The 26,821-nt window shown below is 47.3% G+C and overlaps 1 protein-coding gene across 1 annotated transcript in view; it reads left to right on the top strand.

The window, feature by feature from the left end:
* The window catches only part of PKD1L1 (polycystin 1 like 1, transient receptor potential channel interacting), a 186,103-nt gene that overhangs the window by 51,871 nt on the left and 107,411 nt on the right, over positions 1-26,821 (top strand). Inside the window, exons 14-22 of the mRNA XM_033194210.1 lie at positions 5,391-5,597; positions 9,529-9,710; positions 12,814-13,035; positions 15,409-15,569; positions 17,518-17,886; positions 18,922-18,981; positions 21,486-21,662; positions 22,765-22,842; positions 25,911-26,053. Coding sequence (XP_033050101.1) covers positions 5,391-5,597; positions 9,529-9,710; positions 12,814-13,035; positions 15,409-15,569; positions 17,518-17,886; positions 18,922-18,981; positions 21,486-21,662; positions 22,765-22,842; positions 25,911-26,053 — 1,599 coding nt within the window. The remainder of the gene's footprint in view (positions 1-5,390; positions 5,598-9,528; positions 9,711-12,813; positions 13,036-15,408; positions 15,570-17,517; positions 17,887-18,921; positions 18,982-21,485; positions 21,663-22,764; positions 22,843-25,910; positions 26,054-26,821) is intronic.

Raw genomic sequence — 26,821 nt, 5'->3', positions numbered from 1 at the left:
CTGCTGGCCTGTGGGGAATTGTTCTTTCCTCTGTTATCATCGTATCATTGACCTGACTGAGATACCAGAGATCGCCACACTCTCGGGCTGCAGTGATGGTAGCACTTCTCTCATTTGGGGATAGTGTCTGATTTAGCAGTAACATTAGATCTCTCCATGTCAGATCAAAGGATTGTCCTAACCCTTGTAAAACATCAATATAGCCATCAGGGTTATCTGAGAATTTACCTAGGTCTGTTTTTAATTTGCTTCAAGTCTGAGAGAGAAAAAGATACATGCTCTCTGGCTGGGCCAAATTTTCCTCCTCCCACTGCTTGGAGGGGGCATCATCGGGGAATATTGGCACTCTTTGGTTCATTGTTTACCCCTTTGTCTATCTCCTTTTGGACCATTTGGGTTGAAGTAGGGTCCTTATTAGTTGGGGAAGGAGTTGGGGGGATGCTGGGTTAGGGAGGTAGACTCTGACGGCTTTCCGTAGGGCATAAATCACACTTTTTACATAATTGCGAGTTGTCGCTTAATGAAAAGGAAGTTTGTACATAAGGCACTTCACTCCATTTGCCTTCTTTTCTACAAAAGAGGTCCAGCTGTAAGATGGTATTGTAATTTATCCTCCCCTCAGGAGGTCAGGTTTCTCCCCCTTGAAGAGGATATGGTGGCCAGGCGGTACTGCAGAAGAATATAAGTCGTTTCTTTCTTAGCATCTGAGGGTTAGATTGGTCCCACTTCTCCAGAATACATCTTGGGGCATTTTTGCCTTGGGGGAAACATTTCCCATCTGAAAAAAGAACACAGGGATGCCAGAACCCCTAGTTATTTTCCAATGAGCATTAGTCATAGAGCGTCCTCTATGGTCCTAATGCTTATTCCTTTCCAGGGTGGGTAACCACCCATAGACCTCTGCTTATCAGATTAGTTACGCTCACGGATGTAGCAGTCCTGCACCTCTTTTCCCGCCTCTCTTGACCACAAAGAAAGGGGTCTGGGCTGCTGGATCCTAATGGTCCTTTACCAGCGTGCCCAACATTGCCTTTGTGCTCAGGGGTGAGTCCTAGAGCTGGGCTGGGTTCCTGAGTATCTCATAACAACCCAGCTGCCCCATCAAGATGCATTCCCATAAACAGGTCTCATGCAAGTTCATTTCAGAGAGGGTGTAGGTAACCTTTTGAGGCAGGATTGAGATAGTCTTTTTGATTCTGTAGGTACTTTAAGGCTTTGCTGAGTGCAAACAGCTCCCAAGTTTTAAGAGACCAATTATTAGGCAATTTTTCTAACTCTGCTTCCACAAGAGTCTCCTATCAATTACCGAATACCCATTGTGGTTTTTTCTCATCACCTGGGAGGAACCGTCTATCCTCCTGTCCTGAAGGGAGTTCCTGCTAGGTCTGGTCTGACCTTTGTATGGTAATTAAGATTTAAATCCCCTGTAAGGAAATCTGCTGGGTTAAGGGAATTATCAGTGGTGAGTGTTAAATTACTTTTTTCTAACAGACTAGCCCCATACTTTAAGATTTTTGAGTTAGTAAGCTACTTTTTGCTTTTTTTGACTTAGAATAATTCTGAACTAGTGAGGTGTGCTCACAATGAGGTTTCCTCTAAAGGTTATTTTTCTACTTTTAGCAAAGCAGTTGCCGCTACCGACTGAATGCATTTGGCCCATCCGTGGGTTACTGGGTTAAGGATTTTTGATAGGAAGACTACAGGTTGTCAGTGGTCTCAGTGTTTTCAGGCTACGCCCTTGTTTACACTGACAACAAGGTAGTATTGGAGTGTTACAGGGTCACGGGAGAAGACCTTCAATTATCAATTACAGGTTCTAAATTTACCCTTGCTTTTAAAGGAATAGGGAACACTATTTTTTACTATTTTTTTCTCTTTATTTCTCTCTTTGACTCCCTCTTTCTCCTCTCTCTCTCTCTGTCCTGTCTCTCTCTCTGTCTCCTCTCTGTCTCTCTGTCTCTCTCTCCTTCTCTTAACCATTACAAACTTGGGGCCCTGGCACGGGTGGTGGGGAACGGGTCCCACATAACTGCTCATGTCGAGAGCTGTATACCTAAATCGGGAGGGACACCAGGGACGAGACTCCCTGGGTTTATAGCCTAGATGCCTAAGGATGCAGCGTAGAGCTTCCTTAGATCCCTTTGGAGATACAACTTGCTAGAGGAAATGAAAGTCTGAACCATTAGTACCTAGGAGGCAGGGATCAGAGGAAGTAGATTCAGAGGTAGGGAGAATTTTGGGGCTACACTTTCAAGAAAGTCGTGGTTGGGACCCAGGAGGTATGAGTGAGAAGGAAAGGTAGGGGAGCACGCATGGGCGACTGTTGAATAGAGACTTCTGGCTGCGCCATGATCTCAACCAGCTAATGCCGGGAGTTTGGGATGACAGCTTTCTGCCTCTAGTCCGCCCTCAGCTTCCCTAGGAAAATTGAAAGTGAAAGCTGGTTCTAGGCAGATTAAGGCTCCCAACCCAGAAGGGTTGGGGGTTATTAGAAAGCCCTTCCCCAGGCAGCCTCACACCTGAGTCTTAAGTCCAGCGGCCCCGCTAATCGTTTTTAACTGGCTGATAGGTGCCCGGTATTTTCCTGCAATTCTAAGGAAGGATAGGGCAGAATGGCAAGTGAAAGTGGTCCAATATTACCGCTTTGGAGGTTCCTTCCTGGTCGCCAAATGTTACCAGGGATCCCTGCTCCCAGAGGTCACAAGATGGTGACGGGGCCACTTCCAAGATGGCAGCGGCCCGCTTCCAAGATGGTGGCAAGCCATGTGTTCTCTGACCTGGGGGTTCTTGGCCTCACAGATTCCAAGGAATGGAATCTTGGGCCATGCCGTGAGTGTTATAGCTCTATTAGAAGGCGTGGGTCACAGAAGAGAACTGTGGAACCCAGTGACTAGTGTTCAGCTCGATTAGCACGAACTCGGGCACTTAGCCATGCAGGAACAATGGCAAGCTTCTAGCCCAATCAGGAGAGGCAATGGGCGCCTCCATGGATCAGGAGCACAGCCCACACCCTGCCAGATCTGGAGGGATGGAAGTCAGCAGCGGATCTGCAACGGCGGCAAACCGCATGGTGGCAGCAAACTGCAGTGATGGACTGCGAGCAAAAACTCAGCTCAAGCCATAACAAACACGGACCAGAGGAGAGTGCAGTTGCAAGATTTAATCGAGTGAAAACAGAGCTCCCTTACAATGGGAGGGGACCCAAAGAGGGTAGCCCGTAAACTTTCATTTGTAATGAGCACCAAGATTTCTTAAAATCCCATTTCTCAGCTGCCTCCAGGTTTTTCCCTTTCCGAATTTTTTTTTTTTTTGAGATGGAGTCTCACTCTGTCTCCCAGGCTGGAGTGCAGTAGTGCGATCTCGGCTCACTGCAAGCTCCGCCTCCTGTGTTCACGCCATTCTCCTGCCTCAGCCTCCCAAGTAGGTGGGACTACAGGCACCCGCCACCACGCCTGGCTAATTTTTTGTATTTTTAGTAGAGACAGGGTTTCACCATGTTAGTCAGGACGGTCTCGATCTCCATCTCTTGACCTCGTGATCCACCCGCCTCGGCCTCCCAAAGTGCAGGGATAACAGGCGTGAGTCACCGCGTCCGGCCTTCCCTTTCCAATTTTTATGGAACCCTCAGAAAAAAAAAAGCCCTCCAGGGGGAGACCCTGAACTCAGCGTCTGCCCCAGGGTGGAGGCGCCCTGGCCAGGCAGAGACTCCATCCTGAGGCCCCCTAGCCTGGCTTGCTCCTCCATGCGTGAGGTGAAATCTGGATCCAGCCCAAAGTAGGTGGTGTGGAGGAGTTTCAGAAAGACAGAGTGACTGGGAAGGATAAGGGGTGTGGATGTGTAGACACTAATATTTTCCCCCATAACCTTGTCCTCATTTGCTTATTAAAGTGAGCAAATATGCTTTTTATATCTGTATCAGCTACTATTTACATTTAAAATTCTTTGTTATGGACATTTTAAAGCGTAAATAAAAGTAGAAAGAATAGTGCAACAAACCCATCACTTTCAAAGACCAGTAGGGTCATATCAGAAGGTTGCCAGAGCCAGGCCAAGGAGAGTGCCCTAGGTCCCAGATGTGCTACTTGGAGCATCTAAAAGATAACGTCTACAATTGAATGAATAATGCTAATATTTTTTTTTTTTTTTTGAGACGGAGTCTCGCTCTGCCACCCAGGCTGGAGTGCAGTGGCCGGATCTCAGCTCACTGCAAGCTCCGCCCCCTGGGTTTACACCATTCTCCTGCCTCAGCCTCCCCAGTAGCTGGGACTACAGGCGCCCGCCACGTCGCCCGGCTAATTTTTTGTATTTTTTAGTAGAGACGGGGTTTCACCGTGTTAGCCAGGATGGTCTCGATCTCCTGACCTCGTGATCTGCCCGTCTTGGCCTCCCAAAGTGCTGGGATTACAGGCTTGAGCCACCGCGCCCGGCCTATGCTAATATTTTAAAAATAATTATGCTGAAAAAGAAAGAGAAGCTTCTCCTGTTCCCACCAAGCCGGCAGACACAAGTAACATATTGGTCACCTTTGAAAGTAACTACTGCTCCAACTTCTTACTCCGAATGTTGGTAATTAAGGGAAAGAATTAAGCATTTATTCTTACTTTCCTGACCAAACTATAGTTTAGGAAACCTCATAGTTCTAGTTGATAAGAAAACTTTTTTCTCCTCTCTCCTTTTTTTTTTTTTACAAAGGAACTTTTGTGCATCTCAAATCAAACAATTGCACAAAGGTATGTTTTGGAGACAATAAAGGAAATTTGATTATAAACTAAGTTTAGATTATATTAAGAAATTATTGTTAATTTTTAAGGTGAGATAGTATTGTGTGTATGTAGGACAATTCCTTTAGTTTTTAGAGATTATATTTAGTATTTAAGGGTTAAATGTCATGATTTCTGAGAATGTCTTAAGAATATTTCAGTGAAGAAAAATATAGGGAAAGGAAACGTCTGTTGTGTATACTGCAAAAGATTTTGTTATTATATTGATTGATTTAAAAACGTATATATACACATATATATACATAGGTACCAAAACCCAGGAGCATAACATTTATATTTTTGACATTTGGAAGCTTAAATTTTTTATGTAATCAAATATCAGATATCTTTGCTATTTTTCCATTAGTTTTATGCATAGGAAGTTTTTTCTCATGAGTATATAAATATTTACTTATTATTTTAGTTGGTTTTTTTTTTTTACCTTTTATTTTTGTCTATAAAATAGATGTAGTATTTATTCTGGTGTCATCTAAAGCCCAGCCCTAAGAATACCATTTTGTGATTATGCAAACAAATAATTGGAGATCTGCCGTTAAGACAGTTTCTAGTAAGTTACCAGTACATTAGATGTGATGGACATTTAATGAGACATCTTTTCTTGATACTTAGATATGGAGGTCTCAGCCTGTGAGGCTGGGGGTGACGTTTGAAGCTGCAGTCTTCTGTGATATTTCCCATGGTCTGTCTTACACCTGGAACTTGATGGACTCTGAAGGGCTCCCTGTCTCCCTCCCTGCTGCTGTCGACACTCTCAGACAGACCCTCATCCTCCCGAGCCACACCCTGGAGTATGGGAACTACACTGTCCTTGCCAAGGTCAGCTCGCTGACTTAGGGCTCTACCGGCCCAGTGAAACCCTTGCTTCCCGTCGCCCTGGAGCAAGAGCTCAGCATTTGTAATTCAACACCTGTTCTATCCGGGAAAAGGGAGGTTGTTTTAGAAAAATAAAATCTGGATAGGATTTTAAGAGAAATGTGTAATTCCCCCAAAGAGAACAAATGATGTTCAAATGCTGGCAAAGCAATTGATGAAAAACGCCTTCCAATGTGTATAATAAAACCTTCCTGTGTACCTAATTTGAATAAGCCCTGTGCTGGTGCTGGGATGTAAGGAGAATACGTGGCCTTCCATTTAGGGGCCAATCACCCAGAAAGGAAAGGGGATGACAGTCAGAGGGCAGGGCATCCAAGAGGCATTCACAGTGACTGCCTGGCACTTTGATTCTCAGCATGTGCTTGGTGCATTTTGGCTGGAAAAAATGGTGAAAATATGCAAGTTAAAAGAGGGAGAGGTCATTTTTTAAAAAGTAGGCTTCAAGAAAGAGGGTCCTGAAAAGAGAATCTGTTCACAGACATAGAAAGGGATTGGGAGGGGCAACAGCTTGGCAAAGGCTAGAAGAAGACCAGGGATAGTGAGCAGACCCTGGTGGGAGAGTCTGGGATCAACTGACGCAGTGGGCAGGCCAGGCTGCGGGGACCAGATCAGGGATCATCAGGATATCTGCAGCGAAGGAGCTTTGTTCTTTTAAGCTGTGGGGCACGCAGTCCTACTGAGCACAGTTCCGTGGGTGCCTTGTGTGGCTGGCCACAGAGCTCCTTGGCACCCAACTGCCCTGACCTTGCCTGAGCAAGAAAATCCTCCCCATCTGTGCTGGGATGTCACAGCGATGGCAAACGCTGGAGTTGCCAGAAGCTTCCTCTCAGTGTCTGTATTTATCTCATTGTGAAATAGGCAGGTAACGATGGACCAAGTGACAGCAGGCTGCAGACCAGGCTTAGCATAGCATTACTTCAGATGCAGGTTGTAGGAAAATCCAGAGCTTTCCCAGCAGGCTGTATACTCTTCTTTGGAAATGTTGATTGGGAACAAGTAGGAAACAGACTGAAGGATGGGATGTTGGGAGAGTGTCAGTGAAGGTGAGAAGTCACTAGAGGCTGAAGCAGGGGGCAGCCGGGGAATAGAGAGCAGAGTTGGGTCAATGTCGGGGGACCTCGGGGTGGTGGGGAGCCTCTGACCTGATGGGTGGTTAATTGTAAGAAGCCAAGGGGAAATGCAAAGGAAAATCTGTAATACTGAACGAGTGAAGGAGGGTGAGTCTGCTCTTCATTTTCCTAATGAAAACAACACTATTTGTACCTGGCTGTGTACTGGGAGAGGGATTTGGAGATAAATAAGATATGTGCACACTTTCGTGAACAACCTAGTAGGTGAGGTAGATAGAACCTGTAAACTAAAAATAAAATCCTAAGACCCCCCAACCAACTAAACAAATCCCCTCTTGGCCAAGGGGACCCAGAAAAACCTTTAAAAAATAGAGTTCCCAGCCATAATGGGACTCAAGGTCAGGTATGCCTCATTACACCCCCTCCCTTTCACAGTTTAGACACAACTAACCAGCATTCATGTTCAAATAGAGATGATAAGACTGACAGAACAGACTCCTTTTTTTTTTTTTTTTTTTTTTGAGACAGGGTCTCACTCTGTTGCCGAGGCTGGAGTGCAATGGCTGCAATCTCAGCTCACTGCAACCTCTCCCTCCTGGGCTCAAGTGATCCTTCTGCCTCAGCCTCCTGAGTAGCTGGGACTACATGCACATACCACCACACCTGGCTAATTTTTTGTAGAGACGGAATTTCATGCTGTTGCAAAGGCTGCTCTCCAACTCCTGGCTCAAGCAATTTGCCTGCCTCAGCCTCCCAAAGTGCTGGGATTATAGGCGTGAGCCATCACGCCTGGCCGGGACATACTCTTTATGACAATAAGATACCAAATTATAAACAAGACCTAAAGTGATGCCAGGCAAGAGTGAAATCATGCATTCCTACAATTAAAAAATAAACTATGTTCTCATTGTCACAGGATTTTTCTCCCTTTTTCTCTATCAACTAAACAAACACTAGCCTTAAAATAAGCAATATTAAAACAATTACAACTCTACAACCACCAAACATCAACTAACTAAACCCCCCATTCCTCAAGCCATAACTATAATTTTAATTAAACAAAAAACTAATTTCTATAACTTTTTCCTAATAGAAAACACCAACCATAAACTAATTCTGCCCAGTTTTATAGAGACTACGCATTTAAGTGCCTTCATGTCCGTACTTTACCTTGTAACATAACCTAATTATAATACATTCCAATATTGTCTCCACCCAAAAATAAACATAAAACACATATATACGTTTACTTATTACACAAAAACACAATCCTCTTCCGTAGATATCCGTAACTCCTATATCCTGTGAATATGGGATAACCCATTCAACTTAAATTCCTATCTTACCCCTCCCTCCCTCCCTCCTCAAAATACTTACTTTCAATTTTTAGCCAGAGACTACACTTCCTGCTTACAGATTACTATCCCTTTCTTAAAAAATAAAACTCTGCTTTCTAAATTTATAAACTACGTCATTTTTTAATTAAGCCCAACAAGCCATAGAAGATGTGTCCAGCCTGTGGGACAGGCCAGGTAATGGGAGCGCCAAGGGAGATTTGGCTGTGAGCCGGGAGCCAGCTCGGTGGTCTTCAGTGTCTTTACAGGGGATCCGTGTCTTTCTCTAAGTCTTGGAGACCTTCTGACAGATAAGGTAACTTCTATTGTCTCTGACCTCACACAGTCAGAGCCTCAGGTTTCCTTTGCTCCTGACCGTCCCTGCATCTTCCCCAAGCAGCTTGCCGCTTGGTGCCTCCCCTCCAGCCTTTGTATATACTTGGAACATTCTCAGCAGCTCCTTGGAGCTGGAGAGGCTGAACAAGCAGAGGTTGAAGGCGGAAATGGAAGTTCTGATCCTACAGCTGTTTCGTTGTCTTTGGTCCTACTCAGGAGACTGATCAGCAGGAAGCTGTGTGCATCTGAAGAAAATCTAGAGTCATCAAGGCTGAGGCCCAGTGAAAGAACAGCAAGCATTAGACTATATTTTTTCAAATTGCATCAAAAAAAAAATTTTTTTTTTGACAGCGTCTCACTTTGTTGCCCAGTCTGGCGTATAGTGGTGTGATCTCAGCTCACTGCAACCTCCCGCTCTGGGCTTCCTGGGTTCAAGAGATTCTCGTGCCTCTGCCTCCTGTGTAGCTGGGATTACAGGTGCACGCCACCATGCTCGGCTAATTTTTGTATTTTTAGTAGTTATGAGGTTTCACCATGTTGCCCAGGCTGATCTCAAACTCCTGAGTGCAAGCAATCCACCCACCTCAGCCTCCCAACGTGCTGGGATTATAAGCATGAGCCACCACGCCTGGCTGCATCAAACTTGTAAAAGAACAATGTGAATGCTTTATTTATAACATGTTCCGCTATTCCTCGGTTTAAAAGTATTTGTCTTAAATTTCATTTACACTTCCTAAAGTCCATGATATGTTTGGGGGTTAGAAAGAAGCAGCTCTAAGATAGGTGAAGGAAGTTGCACAAAAGCCGGGAGCCTGAACAATTCACTGTGGAAGGAAGAGGTTTAAAAACTATAAAATGCGCACACATGGAAAGTCTCTATTGTGTTCACAAGCTAGGAAATGCCCAACTTTGTACATTAACACAAGCTTGGATAGGAGGATATTCGTGCTCTTGGGGACTCCAGTCACAGTTCTCATGTCGCACAGTAGAGTGGTTATTTTGACTAGCATGACTGTTTTAGTTGGAGCCGGGGATGCATTGAGTTTCCTTTCTAATTTTCAGATGAATGTGTTTCTCCAACGAGTCCCTGCCTTGTCCCTGTATGACATCCCCTGTCCTTCCTTGCCCCTGCAGGTTCAGATTGAAGGCAGTGTGGTGTATAGCAACTACTGTGTGGGCCTGGAGGTGCGAGCCCAGGCCCCTGTCAGTGTGATCTCCGAGGGCACACACCTGTTCTTCTCCAGGACCACCTCATCCCCCATTGTCCTCAGAGGGACCGAGTCCTTCGATCCTGACAACCCTGGGGCAACTCTCAGGTGAGCACCACCCACACACACAGCTGTGCAGCTACTCAGACCGCGCATTCTGCAAATGCAGGCTCGGGGACGTTGGAGGCTATTAATAGTTTTAAATTTTAAGTGTATCCACTTTCGTAAGTTTAACTGCTTTATTTAGGATCGAAATATAAGGGAATTGAGGAAAAGAGTGGAAGTAAAATGTGCGTCGCTTTTTAAGGTGGTGTTTAAAGAATGATCTGTTTTGGAACGTGAGGTTTGAGTGTCACCATTATTAAATGTTTGGTTGGTGAGATGCTGTGGTGTGTGGAAGGCTTGGTTTCCACAGGTTGCTCATCTCCAGGTGGATGGGTCTCTAGTTGCTGGAGGCTGCCCCAGGCCTTGTTCTTCTCCATCCATACCCCTTCCCACCTATGGCCTCAGCTAGGGTCCTGATGTGGATCCATCCATGATCCATGTGCAACAGCCTCAAACAGGGATTCTCTGTTTAGACCACTTCCCTGACTCTGGGCTATGAGTCCTGGCCTCCCTACAGCGCCCCCTCTGGACAGCCTCGAGACATCTCAGCCACACACCTGCCTTCTGCACCCATGGAAGGACCTTTCCCGTTGCTCAGGCCAAAATCTTTTTTCTTTTTTTTTTTTTTTTTTTTTTTTTTTTGAGATAGGGTCTCACTCTGTCTCCCAGACTGGAGTGCAGTGGCTCGATCTCAGCTCACTGGAAACTCCGCCTCCCGGATTCAAGTGATTCTCCTGCCTCAGTCTCCTGAGTAGCTGGGACTACAGATGCACGTCACCATGCCTGGCTAATTTTTGTTTTTTTAGTAGAGATGGGTTTCACCATGTTGGCCAGGCTAGTTTTAAACTCCTGACCTGAAGTGATCTGCCCACCTTGGCCTCCCAAAGTGCTGGGATTACAGGCGTGAGCCATCACTCTCGGCCACAGGCCAAAATCTTTGGCAGCATCTTTTACTTTTACTTTTTCTTTTTTTGGCCCTCCCTTAAACATCAGTTCCACACCACCTCCCCTACCCCCATTCATTCTGGTTTGAGCTGCCAGGGTCTTGGGCTTATCTCTGTAAGATTTCCTGGCCAGTTTCCACACCTCCATCCTCCCCTACAACCCTGTCGCCATGGCAGGGATGGGTTCTTTTGCTAGTATTATTGGCTTTTATTCTTTCTGATTTAGGGGATATGAGTGCAGTTTTGTTCCATGGATATATTGGTGGTGTTAAAGCCTGGACTTTTAATGTAACCATTCCCTGAATGCTGTACATTGCACCCAATAGGTAATTTCTCATCCCTCACCCGCCTCCCACCCTCCCTCCTTTTGGAGACAGATTCTTTTAAAACAGTCAGAAGACTTTACTTCACAGTTCGACCCTCCAGGGCCCCCTTTTTACTCAAGAGTAAAAGCCAACGTCCTCACACTGCCAGTGAGGCCGAAGTGATCTCTCCCAACCCACTGCGGCTTCAGCGGTCCCTTCCTGCCTCCACAGCTCGCTGAGCAGCCCGTTTGGTCTTCCTGCCCCTCCTTGGACTTACCCAGCTTGCATCTCTCTCAGCTCTTTACAGCAAGGATTCCCTCTGAAGCTCATCACTCAGTTCACCAAACGTCTGCCATCACCCCCTTCCTTTCACTCATTGCTCAGATATCACCTTCCCAGTGGGGCCCCCACTGAGACCCCAAAATGACAGATCCTGCCCTGGTTTGATGGCACCTTTCTTCACAGTAGTCACCCCTGACATCGAGCCTTTGCTCACTTACTGTGGTCACTGCTCTGGAGGGCAGGGCTCTTATTTGACATATCCCCCATGCCTGGAACGTCGTAGCTAGTCAGGGAATATTTATTTATAAAGCAATAGATGAGTTGTGTTGTTTTCCCAACCCCTGTGATCACACAGATTTGCTGTATTGTAGGTGTGGGATTTGGTGTTTCTTGAGTTGAGAGGAGGCAAAAGGCTGCTTAGACTCAACGATTCGATTCCTGCATATGCTCTGGGGAAAGCCCTCAGCCATCTGCCGACTTCCCTGCACCCACCCTAAGGAGACAGAGACTGTGTCTTACTCATCTTCACATCCCCATGCCCTAGCACCAGCACAGTGCCCCAAAACGAGAGCTCCATGTGTGACTGCTGAAATAGTGAATTTGTTCCCTGGGAATATAGAATATTCCAGCTAAGTCCCAGAGGCAGTTGCTCTGCACAGCCTGTGAGCTGAAGGCAGTGTTCCTGCTGAGTGGGGTAGTTCCTGAGCCATCACAGTGCCTCTTTATGCAGGCTCTGGAAACAGAAAGGTCTAGAATGAGGTGCCTGCACACCAGACAGGGAAATGCTCTTTAAAAGATCATTATCAGTTCACATTTAAGTGACACCTCTAAAAAGGGCTTATGGCTGCGGGATGGAGCCAGGCCTTCCTAGCCACGAACATTTCCATGGCAGCGTTTCCTCCCTGCTGGAACTGCGTGGTTGAGTGTGCATCCCTGCTAGAGTTAAGACTGGCTCAAGGTTGGGGGTGACATCTTCTTGCTTGACCCGGACAGAGCAGCCACATTTATCTCGTTGGGTGTGGACAATTGTTATATTGCAGAAAGACTGTAAGGCTGGGAGGAGAGATGCCTGAAGTCCATCTCACAGATCCCTCACTAGCTGTGCTACAGGGAAATACTCTGAGGCCTCCCAAATGCATTTTCATCCTAAAATTGGGCTCACATGGCATTCTTATCTGTCACATGGAGCTGTCATGAGGGTAGGGTGCAGTGTTTGGGAAATACTTGAGGGCAGCACAGCTGTGTGACTTGGGAAGTGGCAGTGATGTGAGCAGAGGAGGTTGCTGTGCGCAGAGAAGGGGTAGGAAGCCTGGGGTGGCCGGAAACAAGGCTGTCTGGAGTCAGGCCTCAGTGAGTCGGGAGGGGTCGCCTGAGCCCACCCCAGATAGTAGTGCTGCTGCACTTTTGCTACCTCCCACCTCACTTACAGGAGAAAATGTGGGAAGCAATATCTCTTTCCCAACACCTGTTCCCTGTGGTCCCCCCTTCACCCGGAGAAAACCCATGCAGTGACACAGAGTAGTCCCTGGCTCTGCCTGATGCTCCCCTCAGCCACTCCGATGACTTCTCCAACAGGTATCACTGGGAATGCGCCACGGCCAGCTCCCCAGCACATCCCTGCTTCGACTCCTCCACTGCACACCAACTGGACGCCGCTGCTCCCACTGTTTCCTTTGAGGCACAATGGCTCAGTGACAGCTATGATCAGTTCCTTGTGATGCTGAGGGTCTCCAGTGGTGGCCGGAACTCTTCTGAGGCCCGGGTGTTCCTGTCCCCCTACCCTGACTCGGCCCTCAGGTACCACCTGCCCTGCATTCAGCACAGCTCAGCTCACAGGTGTTTGCTCCCACCTGGTGCTAGCATCCGTGAAAGGAATCTGCTGTGCACAGCAAGCAGTTTGGAGTTTGGCCATGCGGGATTCTCACTGCAAAGAAGGGGGAGAAGATTGTTCAGAAAGGGGCTGGGGAAGCAGTCTGCACTGTCAGGCTGACGTCTAGGCAGCATCTGACAGCCAAGCAAGCTAGCCAAAGCTGGCATAGCCAGGGGTTCTGAGTGGAGCCTCCGTGGGAACCCTCCCATCACAGCACCTGCCCGAAAGATTGGGGACTGTCCTGGGGCTTGGGGCTGAAGCCAGGAGGCAGAGCCATCAAGTCCCCAGCCAGGGGTTTCAGGGCCACTGCCCAGGGCTTCCAAGCATCACGGGGGGAGGGGACAGCGGTGTGGGCCCAGTTATGATGAGTGAGACTGTGAAAGGTGCAGAGGCAAAGAAGTGCTGTGCCCCAAACCCAGAACCCCTGTGGCGCTGAGGCCAGAATAGTCCCCATGGGTGAAGTGCAGCCTCCAGACACCAAACACAGGATACCAGGACCGAGCCAAGTGCAGGGGTGTGCACGGGTTGCAGCAGTTTCACAGCCGCCGCCTCTGAGGGGGTTGGGTCATTATGTAAGTGATCGTCGAGGTTGGAGCAGGAGCAGGCCCATCTGCTTTGGACATTCTCCTGTGGGGGCTGCAAACTAGCACCCACTCAGGAAGCAGTGTTGGGACTGACCCTCTGCCCGTAGCCCTGTATGTCACCTGGAAGGCCCTAGGTAGATTGAGCTGCATGGATGGTAGGGGCAAGGGGTCTGGGCAGCTACTATGGTCCTATTTGTGGACTGGGTGGTTTGGGAAGGCTTCCTGGAGGAGGAAGCAAATCTGCTGTCCTCAGAGATCAGAAAAACTGCTTTGAAGGTCATGCCCTGGACTGGAATTCAGGGTTTCAAGATTAGAGCCATGAAAATAAGGCTCAGTAGATAAGAGTGGGCCATGCCATGGTGGACTCCAAGGTCACACAGCCCGGCCCAGGGGTCCCCACAGGCCCAGACGACTGACTATTATTTGAGATTCCAGATGTGTATTAAAAGTGAAGAAATGCCAGGTACAAGGCTATAACAATTGGGGCACATTTGAATCATTAAATATAACAAATTAAATACTTTTTTCCAAAAATGTAATGTACTATATACCTCTGCTACTCATGAGATACAGAATTCATTTTAAAATATTCTTTCAATATGTGCCAAAGCTGTCGAGTGAACATCTTTTGATCCTGTCAGGAAGGTCCAGGCCTGTGTGGATGATATCCCCAGGAGGTCTGTGGGCTGGAGGGACCTCTCTTTGCCCATGTCTGTCCGTACCCCTGTCACCCCACTGTGCACCCACACGGATGCACCCTTTCACACATACACACAGCCTGGACCCAGTGCTGGGTGAGGACATGGTGTGGCCCCTCCCACCATGGCCCCTCAGCCCTGTGCTGGGAGCCGAGTGCTGAGGCCATAGTCTGAGACGTGGGCTGTCAGGTGCAGGGTATAGGATGTTTGCATAGAAACACCAGGTACCACACACAGCCCAGAGTGTCTAACGACCTGGCCGTTTAAAAACCTTCCTAAGTCCCACAGGAAATAAATCTGTTAAATCCCAAACCGCCCCCTTGATATCATGAAAAACCACAAAAGTGCACTCTGGAAAGTGCTGGGTCAGCAAAGAGACTAGAGGGCTTGACAGAAGGCAGCCGTGGAATGCAGGCCCGAGGGAGGTGGGCGCCGGGCTGTGGGCATGGTATGTGTGAACTGCCCACAACCCACAGCCCTGTGCAGGGAAGAGGCGGGGCCGAGGCAGTGGACACTTCTTTCTCTGTGAGCATCTGAGGCTGTTTGGAAATCGCAAAGGTGGACGGCCACGGGGAGGGTTTGGAGGGGATGGGTTTGCAGCTGGTAGAATTCTGCAAGCCCTGAGGCGAGGCAGTGAAGAGGGGCCATGTGGTGGCAACCGCTCTAGTGTGGAGAGCTGGGCCAGAGCCCGGGCTTGGAAACAGAGGGACCTTGGCCAGGCGCCGCTCTGCCCTTACCGCTGTGTGACTCGGACAAGCTGCACAGCCTCTCTGAACTCTGTAGGGTGGCAGTGTCCTTGCCTCACTGGATCTCGCAGTGTTAGAGCAGATCACGTGAGTGTCGAGCATGGCGCAGTGTTGGCCACTCCATGTGCCATCATATGTACTGTGACATTGCTATTGAATTCCCTTAATTAAGATCCAAAGTAGGTGATTTAAACATGCCTAACATGAATTAATGTGACCAAAGAACCCTCACATTATTTTCCTAAGATCTCAAGCCAATTTATATATTTCAGATTCATCCACATCTCCTGGGTCAGCTTTAAAGACACCTTCGTCAACTGGAATGACGAACTCTCTCTTCAAGCTACGTGTGAGGACTGCGGTGAAATACTGAATCTGTCTTATTCCTGGGATCTCTATTTAGTCAATGCCACAGAAAAGAATAAGATAGAAGGTAAAAAAGATTGATGGCTTTATTTTGTTGTGGGAGGGAAAAACTCAGGGTTATTGTGAGAATGCTAAAATGTTGCAAAATACAATTGGTATGACCCAGTGTGTCTGATCTGTCTGGTGAACAGTCTGTCGTGCTTCCCCAGCCCCTCTTGCCTCTACAGTCCTTATGAACACTTGTGAGGACCAGCAGAAGAGGTGACACACTCGAGGGCTGCTTCTGACCTCAGTGTGAGGTCAGACATCCTCACAGGCGCTCAACATCCATGTAGTCAGTTTTATTGCGCTAAAGCCACAGTTCAGAAGGATCTGCGATGTGACACACTGCCCAGAGGGCTGTGTCCCTCACGACCTCGCCTGTCTTTTGGGCCAGCTGCACAGTGAGGAATGAGCAGAGGAACCAGGGCAGAAGCTTCCAGTCCTTGCTCCCACACTACCAGCTGGTGGCTTTAAGCAATTCTAAGGTTTAGTTTTCTTGGGTGAAAGACAAGGATCCTACTATTTCGCAGAGTGGTATCAGGGCTAAATGCAATGTGTTGGAGTGTGCCGGGCACTGGTGTCAGGACGCTGGGTGCTGCAGGACACGAAGATCTGAACCAGGAGCGAGATGAGTTCTCACTCGGCAATATTTGTGATCAGAGAGGTGGCTCTGAATGGCAAACAGAGGAGCTTTATTCCTGAGCTGGAGAGCCAGCTCCTACAACAGAGCTGGTGCCAAGCCCCCACTGACCTTCACGTTTCTTAAAGATCCCCTCCATGAGGCCATACAAAGCTTCCACAAGTAGAGCTTTGGGTACAGCTGGCCTCAGCGGCCACAGGGAAATGAAGACATAGAGGGGGATTGTGCCCTTCTAGGCACGAGAAGCATTCCAAATTCTTTTAGGTAAATTGAACTTTTCTGAATCAGAGCCCATGCTGAATAGATTAGAGGAACTTGCAATAGAAACACATCCAGTAATTAGACTTTCAGCAAAGTGAATCATGGCCCCTAGATATGTCTCAAAGAATTGGGTTCTCCCATGGTGGCAAGTAAAAGCTTGCTTTATTGAGAGGTCATTTGTATGCTCATAGCATTTTTTTCTTTGCTATTGATCCTTTATCATAAATTGCAACAGCAGTTTTGAAAACTGTTGTACTAGATACTTGCTGTATTATTGCCTTCTTACACTGCTATAAAGGAATACCTGAGGCTGGGTAATTTATAAAGAAAGGTGGTTTATTTTGGCTTATGGTTCTGCAGACTGTACAGGAAGCGTGGTGCTAGCATCTGCTCTGATGAGACCTCAGGAAACTTTTACTCATGGTGGAGGGCAAAAGGGAGCTGCCACATTACATGATGAGAGAGGGAGTGAGGCGGCAGGGCAGCTGCCATGCTCCTTTAAATAACCAGACCTCCCACGAACTCAGAGCAAGATCTCACTCATTACAGTGAGGAGGGCAGAGGGATCCGCCCCATGATCTAAACACCTCCCACCAGGCTCCCCCTCCAACACTGTGGATTACATTTCAACATGAGACTTGGAGGGGCAAAACATCCAAACCGTATCACTTACTGGCGGGTAGGGGAGTGAGGATTAAGAGAAACCCCATACACCCCAAGTTGTTTCTAGAATACTCATGAATAAGTCATGCCTGGGAGTGCATATGATTCAGCAGACCCCTCCCCCCAACTTGGGAGAGCAAACGCCAGGAGCAATCACTGTGAATCCTGCCTTCTCCTTCCATACATGTGCTTCCTGCTGTTGGCCAACACAGAACACGCCAACACAGAACACGCCAACAAAGAACACGCCAACACCACACTCCGTGCCCTGTATCTCTTAGTGTAGGTTTTCAAATTCACAACAGATTTGTTTAAAACAGAGCAGCCTTATATAGTCTGTAGACTTTTTAAGCAAATGTTTTATATTTTTGCTGCAAAATTCTAAAAAACTGCCAACTGTTTGCTTAAGTTCCCTTCTGCAGAGTAGTGGGGCTGCTGGGCTCGCTGGGACTTGGTGCCATTTCAAAGTCATCACAGTCAAACCTGCTTCCCACTGAGCCTGGCACTGTAGATCCTGATGCAACGACCACACCATTCTCACGGGAACCTTCACTTGTGACTCTTGGCCAGCCTGCTCCTTCAGCTCCAAGGGAAACCCCCACAGAGCCTGTGACTGGAGTCTATTGGATTCCTGCTGCGGAGGACTCTGCAGTCCTGGGAGAGGCTCCAGAGGAAGGTTCACTAGACCTAGAACCAGGACCACAGAGCAAGGGATCCCTGATGACTGGCCCCTCTGAGAGAAGTCAGCCCACCCACAGCCCTAGCCCTCACCTCTCTGGTAAGTGCCACTGTTCCTGCATGTCATCCCTCTCATCTGGGTACCAAAGTTACCTCTGTAAGTAGTGAATCTGGTGGGTAAGGTATGAGATCACATCAACATGGGCCTTTAAATCAGAGAGCACCAGGTTCACACCCACCACTTGCTGATTGTGCAATAGTCATCGAGTTTTGGATTCCTCATCTCTGAACTGGGAAAATGACAAACCCACGGCAGGTTCTGAGGCTGCAGTGAGGTCCCGTGTGTGCAGTGTCTCTGATATAGTAGTCGTTTGCTTCACACTGGCTTCCTCATCCTTCTCCCCTGCTCTGGGATCAATTGTTTCACTTTATCATTGGGTTTCAGGGGGATGGAAACCTTTCTGATACTTAAAAAATGAAGAGAAAAGGTAATAGTAAGAAAAGCTCTGACCCGGCACCTGTCTTTCCATCACTGTCCCCAACTGGTGACCCCGTATGATTTTGCTGCTTACTCTTGGGCGATGGTGGTCTCATGCTCTGCACGCTCTTGTCAATTCAGCTGTGCTTCAGGCCTTCCGGTCTTGGCTTGGCTGGCTGGAGGGACCGCTGTGAGCGCCTCTACCTTTGGGAAAGGAGGGCTGAGGGGACAGGAAGCGACATTTGCAGGAGGGCATTCTTATGTCCATTTCTCTCCTTCTAAAAGAAAAGAGCGAGACATTTTCTCTAAAAGAACAGTAAAAGACTCGCTTGAAGAGAGGATGGGATGCTGGGTGTGGAGGCAGAGAGCCACATGTGCGCCTTGGTCTCAACTTACTCGCTGGGTTATGCTTAGAAACCACGCACTGACTGGAGCTGCATCTCCTCCTCCTGGGGCCCTGGGGCAATGGCACCTGCCTTGCCCAGCTGTCGTGAGGGAGGAAAGACACCACCACTGAGGGCATTTTGTAATCCACAGAGCAATGTATGGAGTCTAGAAATACACTAAGGACAATGTGACCCATCAGGGGAACTGCTGTTAATTTCAGGGGATTCTGTGATTTTAAAGGAAACATTATGATTTTGTCCTTTCACATAGATTTTGAAGCCTATTACAGTGATATTCAAGAAGCAATACCATCGGGAGGAAGACAGCCAGGTGACTGTGCTTCTGTGCCTGCTGCCTCTCTCCACTTAGCTCTCCTCCACAGCCTTTCTGCAATCTGGATTTCCCACCTGCTCCCTTACACAGCCACTGAGAGCTCCAGGGAATCACAGGGAAAAGTTGAAACTCTTACATGGCACAGTCTGAACCAAACCTTTATTTCTAGCTCCCTTCTTTCTGCCCTTCTCTGACCCTATGCTCCAAAATCCTGAGAGTAGCCCCAGACCCAAGGGTGGGCATCCCAGCTCTTCCATGCCTTGGTCATGGGGTGTCGTCTGCCAAAAATGCCTTCCTCCACGTCCTTCCTAAGTGATCTGTTCAGCGAGCCTCCTCCTTCAGGTCTGGCTCCATTTCTCTCTAGGAAGTCTCCCTCAGGCTTGTCTTGTAAGGACCACCACCCCCACCACCCCGCCCTCCACACACACCAGCTCAGTATTTATTCCCTCCTCTGGGAAGTAGGTGGCACCTGGCACTTAGTGGCTCTCTCTGTGTCTGTGTCTTCTGCTCTGAGCTCTTCCAGGAAAGCTTCCATGGTCAGATGCTATGTTCCCAGATGGATCACAGTCCCTGGCACACTGGCACTCAGTAAACACATTGTAGAATGAATTGATGATCAGTGAATGACTTATTCATCTATCGAATGAACAGATGGATGATCAGTGAGTGACTGATTTATCTGTCTAGTGAAGAGATGGATGTTTAGTGAATGATTTATCTGTCAAATGAATAGGTAAATGATTTATTTGATGAATGAATGGATAAATGGCTGAGGAGTGAATGATTTGTCTATCGAGGGAATAATGGATGATGAATGAACGATTTATTCCTCTGATTTGAGGCAGTGTTTCCTTCAACAGTCCTCCTCAGCTGCTTCCAACTCCACGGCTTCTCCAGCCCTTCCCACGTTCCTTCCTGTGTGTCATGCTGTTCTTGGATGCGATGGTCAGTCAGGTGCAGCCACAGAGGAGAGAAAAACAAAGAAAATACTCTCAGGTCCTAGAGAAAAGAGGCATGGCAGGCCACGCAGGGCCACATGGGGAAGCTGCAGGGAGGTCTGGAGGCAGCAGACAGGAGCAAGGGGAGTGCTTAAGCCAAGGTCTTTTATGGGGTTTCCACGGGAAAGAAAGGCAAGGCCAAGGCAGGGCTGGGTGAATAGTTTAGAATCAGTTAGTTTAATTTCAGCAGATCCTAGGCCTAAGGGTGGTCTCTAGTGGCCCAGGATGATTTGTTGGGGGTGGTTCTGGATTGGTCAGTTTGCAAAGCAAAGACACATTGCAGGCTGGGCCTTTTGTAAACTCTAAGAGTTGGCTAGCCCCAGCCCCAGGAGAAGCACTCTGTCCTGAAGCGAAACGCTTTTGTTTCATTTTATTCTTCAGTATATCAAAACGTCATCATACAGAACATTTAAAAGTCTTTACAATACACACGCAGATCTGTTGTAGAGACTCACATTGATGCTCACACTAGGTGCTTAAACAGTACAACTGAATGAATGAAGAAAGATCTGCCTTTGTATTGCATTTATAAAATTATTCCTCCTTGCAGGAGTAATTCTGACCCCTCAACATTTGCGTTTTATTACTACATCTTGCTTCAGTGACCTTGGTTTCAAGTCTTAAAGGAGCCTCCTTAGCCTAAGTGAAGTGCAGCAACTCCTTGCCTAGAGCATGCAGGAACCCTTCCTCTGCTCTCGCTGCTTCTCTTCTTGCTGCCCTCTGTCATTTTATCACATGACAGCCAGAGGATTCTTTTCACCACAAACCAGGCTGTTGTCACTCTCCTGACAGGTCCCTCCGGTGGCTTCCCAGGGCACTCAGGACAAAAGCCCATGACTGTACGCCCAGCACAATGTGACCTTGGCAATGCCTCCAGCCACGTTTTTCCTCCTGCTGCCCTCCTTCCCTCCCTCCCACCCTGCAACCCTAGGGAATCTCATTCCCACAGCATTTTGGTTTTACTCAACCTAGAAACTCCTTCCTTCAGATCTTCAAAGAGCTCCTTCTAGTCTCAGTCTTCGTAGATGACCTCCCTGAACTCCATCTCAAAAGGACTCCCTTTCCACGCCCCTCTCTCTTCCTCTGCATACCCCGCTTTTCTTTCCCTCATTACCTGATTTTACATTATTTATTTATGTGTTTTCTCATTTATTTTTCTGACTGCCTCACAATTAAACTCCAGATAGCAAGGACACCATTAATCTGGTTCACACTGTGTCTCCTGTTTCTAGACTAGTACCTGGACTTAGCAAACCATAATAAATCTTGCGGAAGGGAGGGAGGGAGGGAGGGAAGGAGGGAGGGAAGAGGCCATTGGTCCACTAATTACGTGATAACAAAGTACATCTCTTGAATATGTTTAGCTGCTGAAGGCATTATATTAGATATGCAGTATCCAGCAATAGTACAAATAGTTATTAATATCAGCATTGAATCACTAATGCTTTAAGATCATCATGACTTTTTTTCTTTAATATCTATTGGCTTGGTTTATCTTCCTAGCAAAGGACGCCAGCTTTCCAGAATCAGGACCTAGCTTGAGTGCCGAGGAGAGCCCTGGAGATGGGGATAACCTGGTGGACCCCTCCCTGTCTGCAGGCAGAGCCAAGCCTGTCCTCATGATTGACTGGCACAAGGCCCTGCTGAGCCGAGCAGTTTTCCAAGGCTATTCATCCTCAGGTATGAATGTCCTCTTTGTACCCTGCAATTTGCAATATTTTAAAGCTTTTAGATATCAGCCCTCAATTTCTTCTGAACTTTTCATTTTATTAGATGAGTATTTAGAATTGTGGTACCTTTTCTACTTGTTCTTGTTCCTGTATGGACTATGGCCTGAGACTCTTCTAACAAAAGTAAAGTTAGCATCTGTTGCTACCAGGAGCTCCCTGTGTGCAGACCAAAGGGGAAGAGGGGCGCTGCCAAGGACTGCACATTCTGTGTGCCCAGACACCTTGGTGCGCACAGCCTTTTCTGTGACAGCCTTTTGTAGGGTGGTCAAGGATTTACATGAATTGATCAAAATGAAGCTGCTCCTGAAGAGCAATTGAATTTCTAATGTATTTTCCCAGCCCAGACATGCTGATTTTGCTCAATTTGTTGGATTGCCCCCTTTCGTGGTAATGCATGTGATTGTGTCATCCCTACAGACCTCTTGAGGATCTGAATTTCACACTATTTTTAGATAATTTTTCCTTCACCCTTTCCTTGAACCATTTTGGGAAGTATTTTTGTAAAATTTTTATTTTAGAAACTGTCCATGTTTAGATCATCAATCTTGTATTTCGGATCTCTCCTTTTTTCAGGGTAAGTAGTGTGGGGTCAGCCGCTCCCTGCTAAGGAAGTAATCCAGTCACCACGGTCAGCAATTACACCCAGGTTAAAAATTGTCCGTAACCAGTATTCTGCAGACTTAAAAATAGCTTCAAAATTCCTTAATCATACTTTATAGTATGATTTATAAAATTGCCAAATTAAACATGGACATAATTATAAACATATAAAATAAGATCTTAACAGAATTCTCTTGTTGCTTGGGACATTAGTGTCATTTCTGAGCCAGGGATGGATGGACCATCCTCAGTAATGCTTCTGTTGAGCAGGAGAGGCTCTTTATAGAAGGCACTAACCAACCAACTTTCCAAGCAGGAGTGGCATGTTTCACTAGTATCTATGTTAATTTCACCCCTGGGGGAAGAGTGGAGCCCATTCCCAAGGACTCTGTGTGACCTCTGTCCCTGAGTCCACTGACTGTCATTTCCATGCAGTCACGTCTTTTCTGCAGGTATTACAGAGCAGACGGTGACAATCAAGCCATACTCTCTGAACAGTGGAGAGACATACGTCCTGCAAGCGTCTGTGGGTATGCTACATTGTCAGTTGCATTTATGAGAGGATGGGAAGGAGTCCTGCTGAGTCTCTGTGAGTTTATTCTTTCTGAGGAATGGGGTGCAGGTCTACATCAGGGTAAAGGCTGAGCAGTTGCGTTTTTTAAAAATTAGCTATATATAGGGCTGGGCGCGGTGGCTTATGCCTGTAATCCCAGCACTTTGGGAGGCCGAGGCAGGTGGATCACGAGGTCAGGAGATCGAGACCAACCTGGCTAACACAGTGAAACCCCGTCTCTACCAAAAATACAAAAAATTGGCTGGGCGTGGTGGTGGGCGCCTGTAGTCCCAGCTACTTGGGAGGCCGAGGTAGGAGAATGGTGTGAACCCGGGAGGTGGAGCTTGCAGTGAGCCGAGATTGTACCACTGCATTCCAGCCTGGACGACAGGACAAGACTATCTCAAAAAAAAAAATTACATATATCTCTTATTTATGCTAGACAACTGGACAAGTTGATTCCTTTCCTGCAAATCTGTCTGTAATCTCTCTCCCTTTCTCTATTTAAACCCTAGAAAGGTGTTATTGCTTGTTTTGTGCCACTGATGTTCATTGAAATTCACCCCCTGGCCACCTCTTACCCTTGCTCTGCATTCCTTCTTGCATTTCCATGCCTTTCTCAATCTGAGATCATCGTTTAGGGGAACTTGTAGACATTTTCCCCCATTTCTAGAGGTTTTCATTCCATATGACAAGCACAGTGGACTTAACAATTTTGTTTTGTTTTGTTTTTGAGACAGAGTCTCACTCTGTTGCCCAGGCTGGAGTACAGAGGCACGGTCTCAGCTCACTGTGACCTCCGCCTCCCAGGTCTAAGCAATTCTCCTGCCTCAGCCTCCTGAGTAGCTGGGATTGGGATTGCAGCTGCCTGCCACCACGGCCGGCTAATTTTTTGTATTTTTAGTAGAGTTGGGGTTTCACCATGTTGGCCAGGCTGGTCTCGAACTCCTGACCTCAAGTGATCTATCCACCTGCCTCGGCCTCCCCAACCGCTGGGATTGCAGCCGTGAGCCACTGCGCCCAGGCAACGATTTTTATCTACAGATAGGTTTGATTCAACATCCACAGTTTTGCATTAATCAAAACCCACCAGGAATTTGCAAACTTGCATTCTATGTGAACTCTTGTGTCATGCAAGTGGGAAACTCGAGGTTCACTTTCTCCTGAGAACTGACTGGGCTGGGCACAATGACATTCCTTGAGGGTCATCTTGATTCTCACAGTTTCTATAAACATCTGCCTGCCCCTTCCACATTTAGCATTTAACAACTAGCCTTGGGTCCCTGCTTTGGGTACAAGACGGGTAGCGTTTGCTTTGGTTTCAACAGATACCTTTTGTCTTTTGGCTGGACCTCTTTCTTTTGCCTCTGAAATTTGCTTAAGTGATAAGTCTAAAGACAGTTCTCTTAGCTGGGCCATATCCCTTACTGGCGCAGGAGACACCTGAGAACCTCTCTATGGCCCACGGACCTGGTCAGTGTCCTTGGCTGGCTGCCAGGTGTGCACTGAGGCTCCAGGTCTCCTGTCAACCTCCTCTCCCTCAGCCTTGCACACCCTCACTGACTGCTGCCCTCCCTTCCCATGCTCTTCAGATAACACCAGACCCTCTCATGACTCTAAGTCTTTCCCTGTGGTTATTTTGGCTGGAATGCCCATTCTTTTCCCCACATCTCTTTGTAAGCCCAGTATAAGACTGATATCCCAAGACTGCTAGCTCAAATGTGTTTTCTTTTGTGGAGATTTCCCTGGTCAGCCAGGCAGGATTCATCACCCTTTTCTCTTGGGTTTTACTTTTGTTATGAGATCTGTCTTCCACGGTTGATGCGACTGTTAAATACGATAATACAGGAACAGTGTCTAGCAGGGCACCTGGTATGTAGCAGAGGCTCGATAGATGGTACCTGTTGTTATGATGAGGATGATGATCATCAAGATTTTAAACCATTTGACATGTAAATTTCATTTATATAATCCATCTCAAGAAAAATACATTAAACATTTAAAAACTATATGTATGAGAATAATCATTATGGGATGATCAATAATAACAGAAAATGGAAAATAAGCAAAATGTTTAATCGTTGGGGGTAATAGTTATGCATATTCAGATATATCTGTTCCATGGAATCTTAGGCAGCTATTTACAACAGTGATTTTGGATGCTCTATGTCAACATGGAAAATAGTTATGATATTAATATAATTAATAAAACAAAATAGGCCCGGTGTGGTGGCTCACGCCTGTAATCCCAGCACTTTGAGAGGCTGAGGCAGGCAATTTACCTGAGGTCGGGAGTTCGAGACCAGCCTGACCAACATGGTGAAACCCTGTCTCTACTAAAAATACAAAATTAGCCAGGCGTGGTGGCGCATGCCTGTAATCCCAGCTACTCGGGAGGCTGAGGCAGGAGAATCACTTGAAACTGGGAGGCAGAGGTTGCAGTGAGCCAAGAAGCGCCACTGCACTCCAGCCTGGGCGACAAGAGCAAAACTCTGTCTCAAATAAATAAATAAATAAAAATATAAAGTTGTATCAGTGCTATACATTCAACTAAGCTGCACTTATGTGTGTATGTGGCTAAGGTTTCGAGAGAATCCAGGAGAATGGAGAAAGTCTGCTTTGCTGGGTGATGGGTCTGTCAGCATCATCTCTCCCCTAGGCTTCGGTTTCTGTCTGGGTGGTTGCCATGTGACTCCCAGGTAGGTAGCCACTTCTGTCTCCCCAGGGCCTAGGAGAGTACCTGCCCCACCCAGTGAGTGTTTGTTAGATTAATGAATGCTATAGGCAGTGGTTCTCAAACCCCAGCACTTCAGAATCCCCTAACGTATGTGAAAACTATTACTGAGTCTCAGTTTCTGAGTCAGCAGGTCTGGGGTGGGGCTCAAGAATCTGCATTTCTGACAAATTCCCAGGTGAGTCCAATGCTGCTGGTCTGGGGACCCTACTTTCAGAATCCCTGCTATAAGGTTTATCTATAAAAACTTAATCCTATGCTGCTGTAATTCTCCATCATGGTTGAAACCCCTGCTTCATCTTTCTCTTTAGCTTCAAAGCACGGCTTAGTGGGTAAAACTCAGCTGTACTTGACAGTCAACCCGGCTCCGCGGGACATGGTCTGTCAGGTGCAACCCCACCATGGTCTGGAGGCACACACCATCTTCAGTGTCTTCTGCATGTCTGGAAAACCGGTACGTGGACAACCCCATGTCTGTCCTAAGTGACTCCAGACAGTGGCACCTGGCAGTCACAGCAGTCACGGGTGCTGTAGGAATGGACAGCGACGTTCTTCCTACCTGTGAAGGAATTCAGCCTGCAGTTGAATGTTGGAAAGTTGGTTAGGCATGAATGGACTTCCCCACCCACTAATGAGAGGAGTGCAAAGTGGCCCCCTGGTTGAGAAGGTTCAGAATTTCACAAAGAGACAAGGGTCTGCTCACCAGGAGACATGGCAGGGCATCCACTGCCCTGAAGCCTAGTTAGAGCAGGGGCCTCCATTAATGCTGCCCTGAAGAAAAAGGCAGGCACGTGACCCAAAGTGAGAAAAGGAGCCTAGCCCTTTCCCTCCCAGGTCACATCTCTAACACGGACTTACCCTCACTCTTTCTCTGGGCCATGGAGAAGACCATTGTGATTTTTTTGCTCAGGGTCTTGAGAGGGTGAAATGAGAGGATGGATTTAAAAAGATGAATGCAAACCAGCCTGCCTGACATGGTGAAACCCCGTCTCTACTAAAAATACAAAAATTAGCTGGGCATGGTGGTGGGCGCCTGTAATCTCAGCTACTTGGGAGACTGAGGCAGGAGAATTGCTTGAACCCAGGAGACGGAGGTTGCAGTGAGCTGAGATCACGCCATTGCACTCCAGCCTGGGAGACAGTGCGAGACTCCATTTCAAAAAAATAAAAAAGATGAATTCCTCAGGTGGTGAGCAGGCAGGGCAGGAGCCTGTGATATTGT

The sequence above is a fragment of the Trachypithecus francoisi genome, unplaced genomic scaffold (genome assembly GCF_009764315.1).
Source record: "Trachypithecus francoisi isolate TF-2019V2 unplaced genomic scaffold, Tfra_2.0 Lachesis_group4, whole genome shotgun sequence".
NCBI classification, from domain to species: Eukaryota; Metazoa; Chordata; class Mammalia; order Primates; family Cercopithecidae; genus Trachypithecus; species Trachypithecus francoisi.
This window is presented reverse-complemented; position numbering and strand designations above follow the sequence as displayed.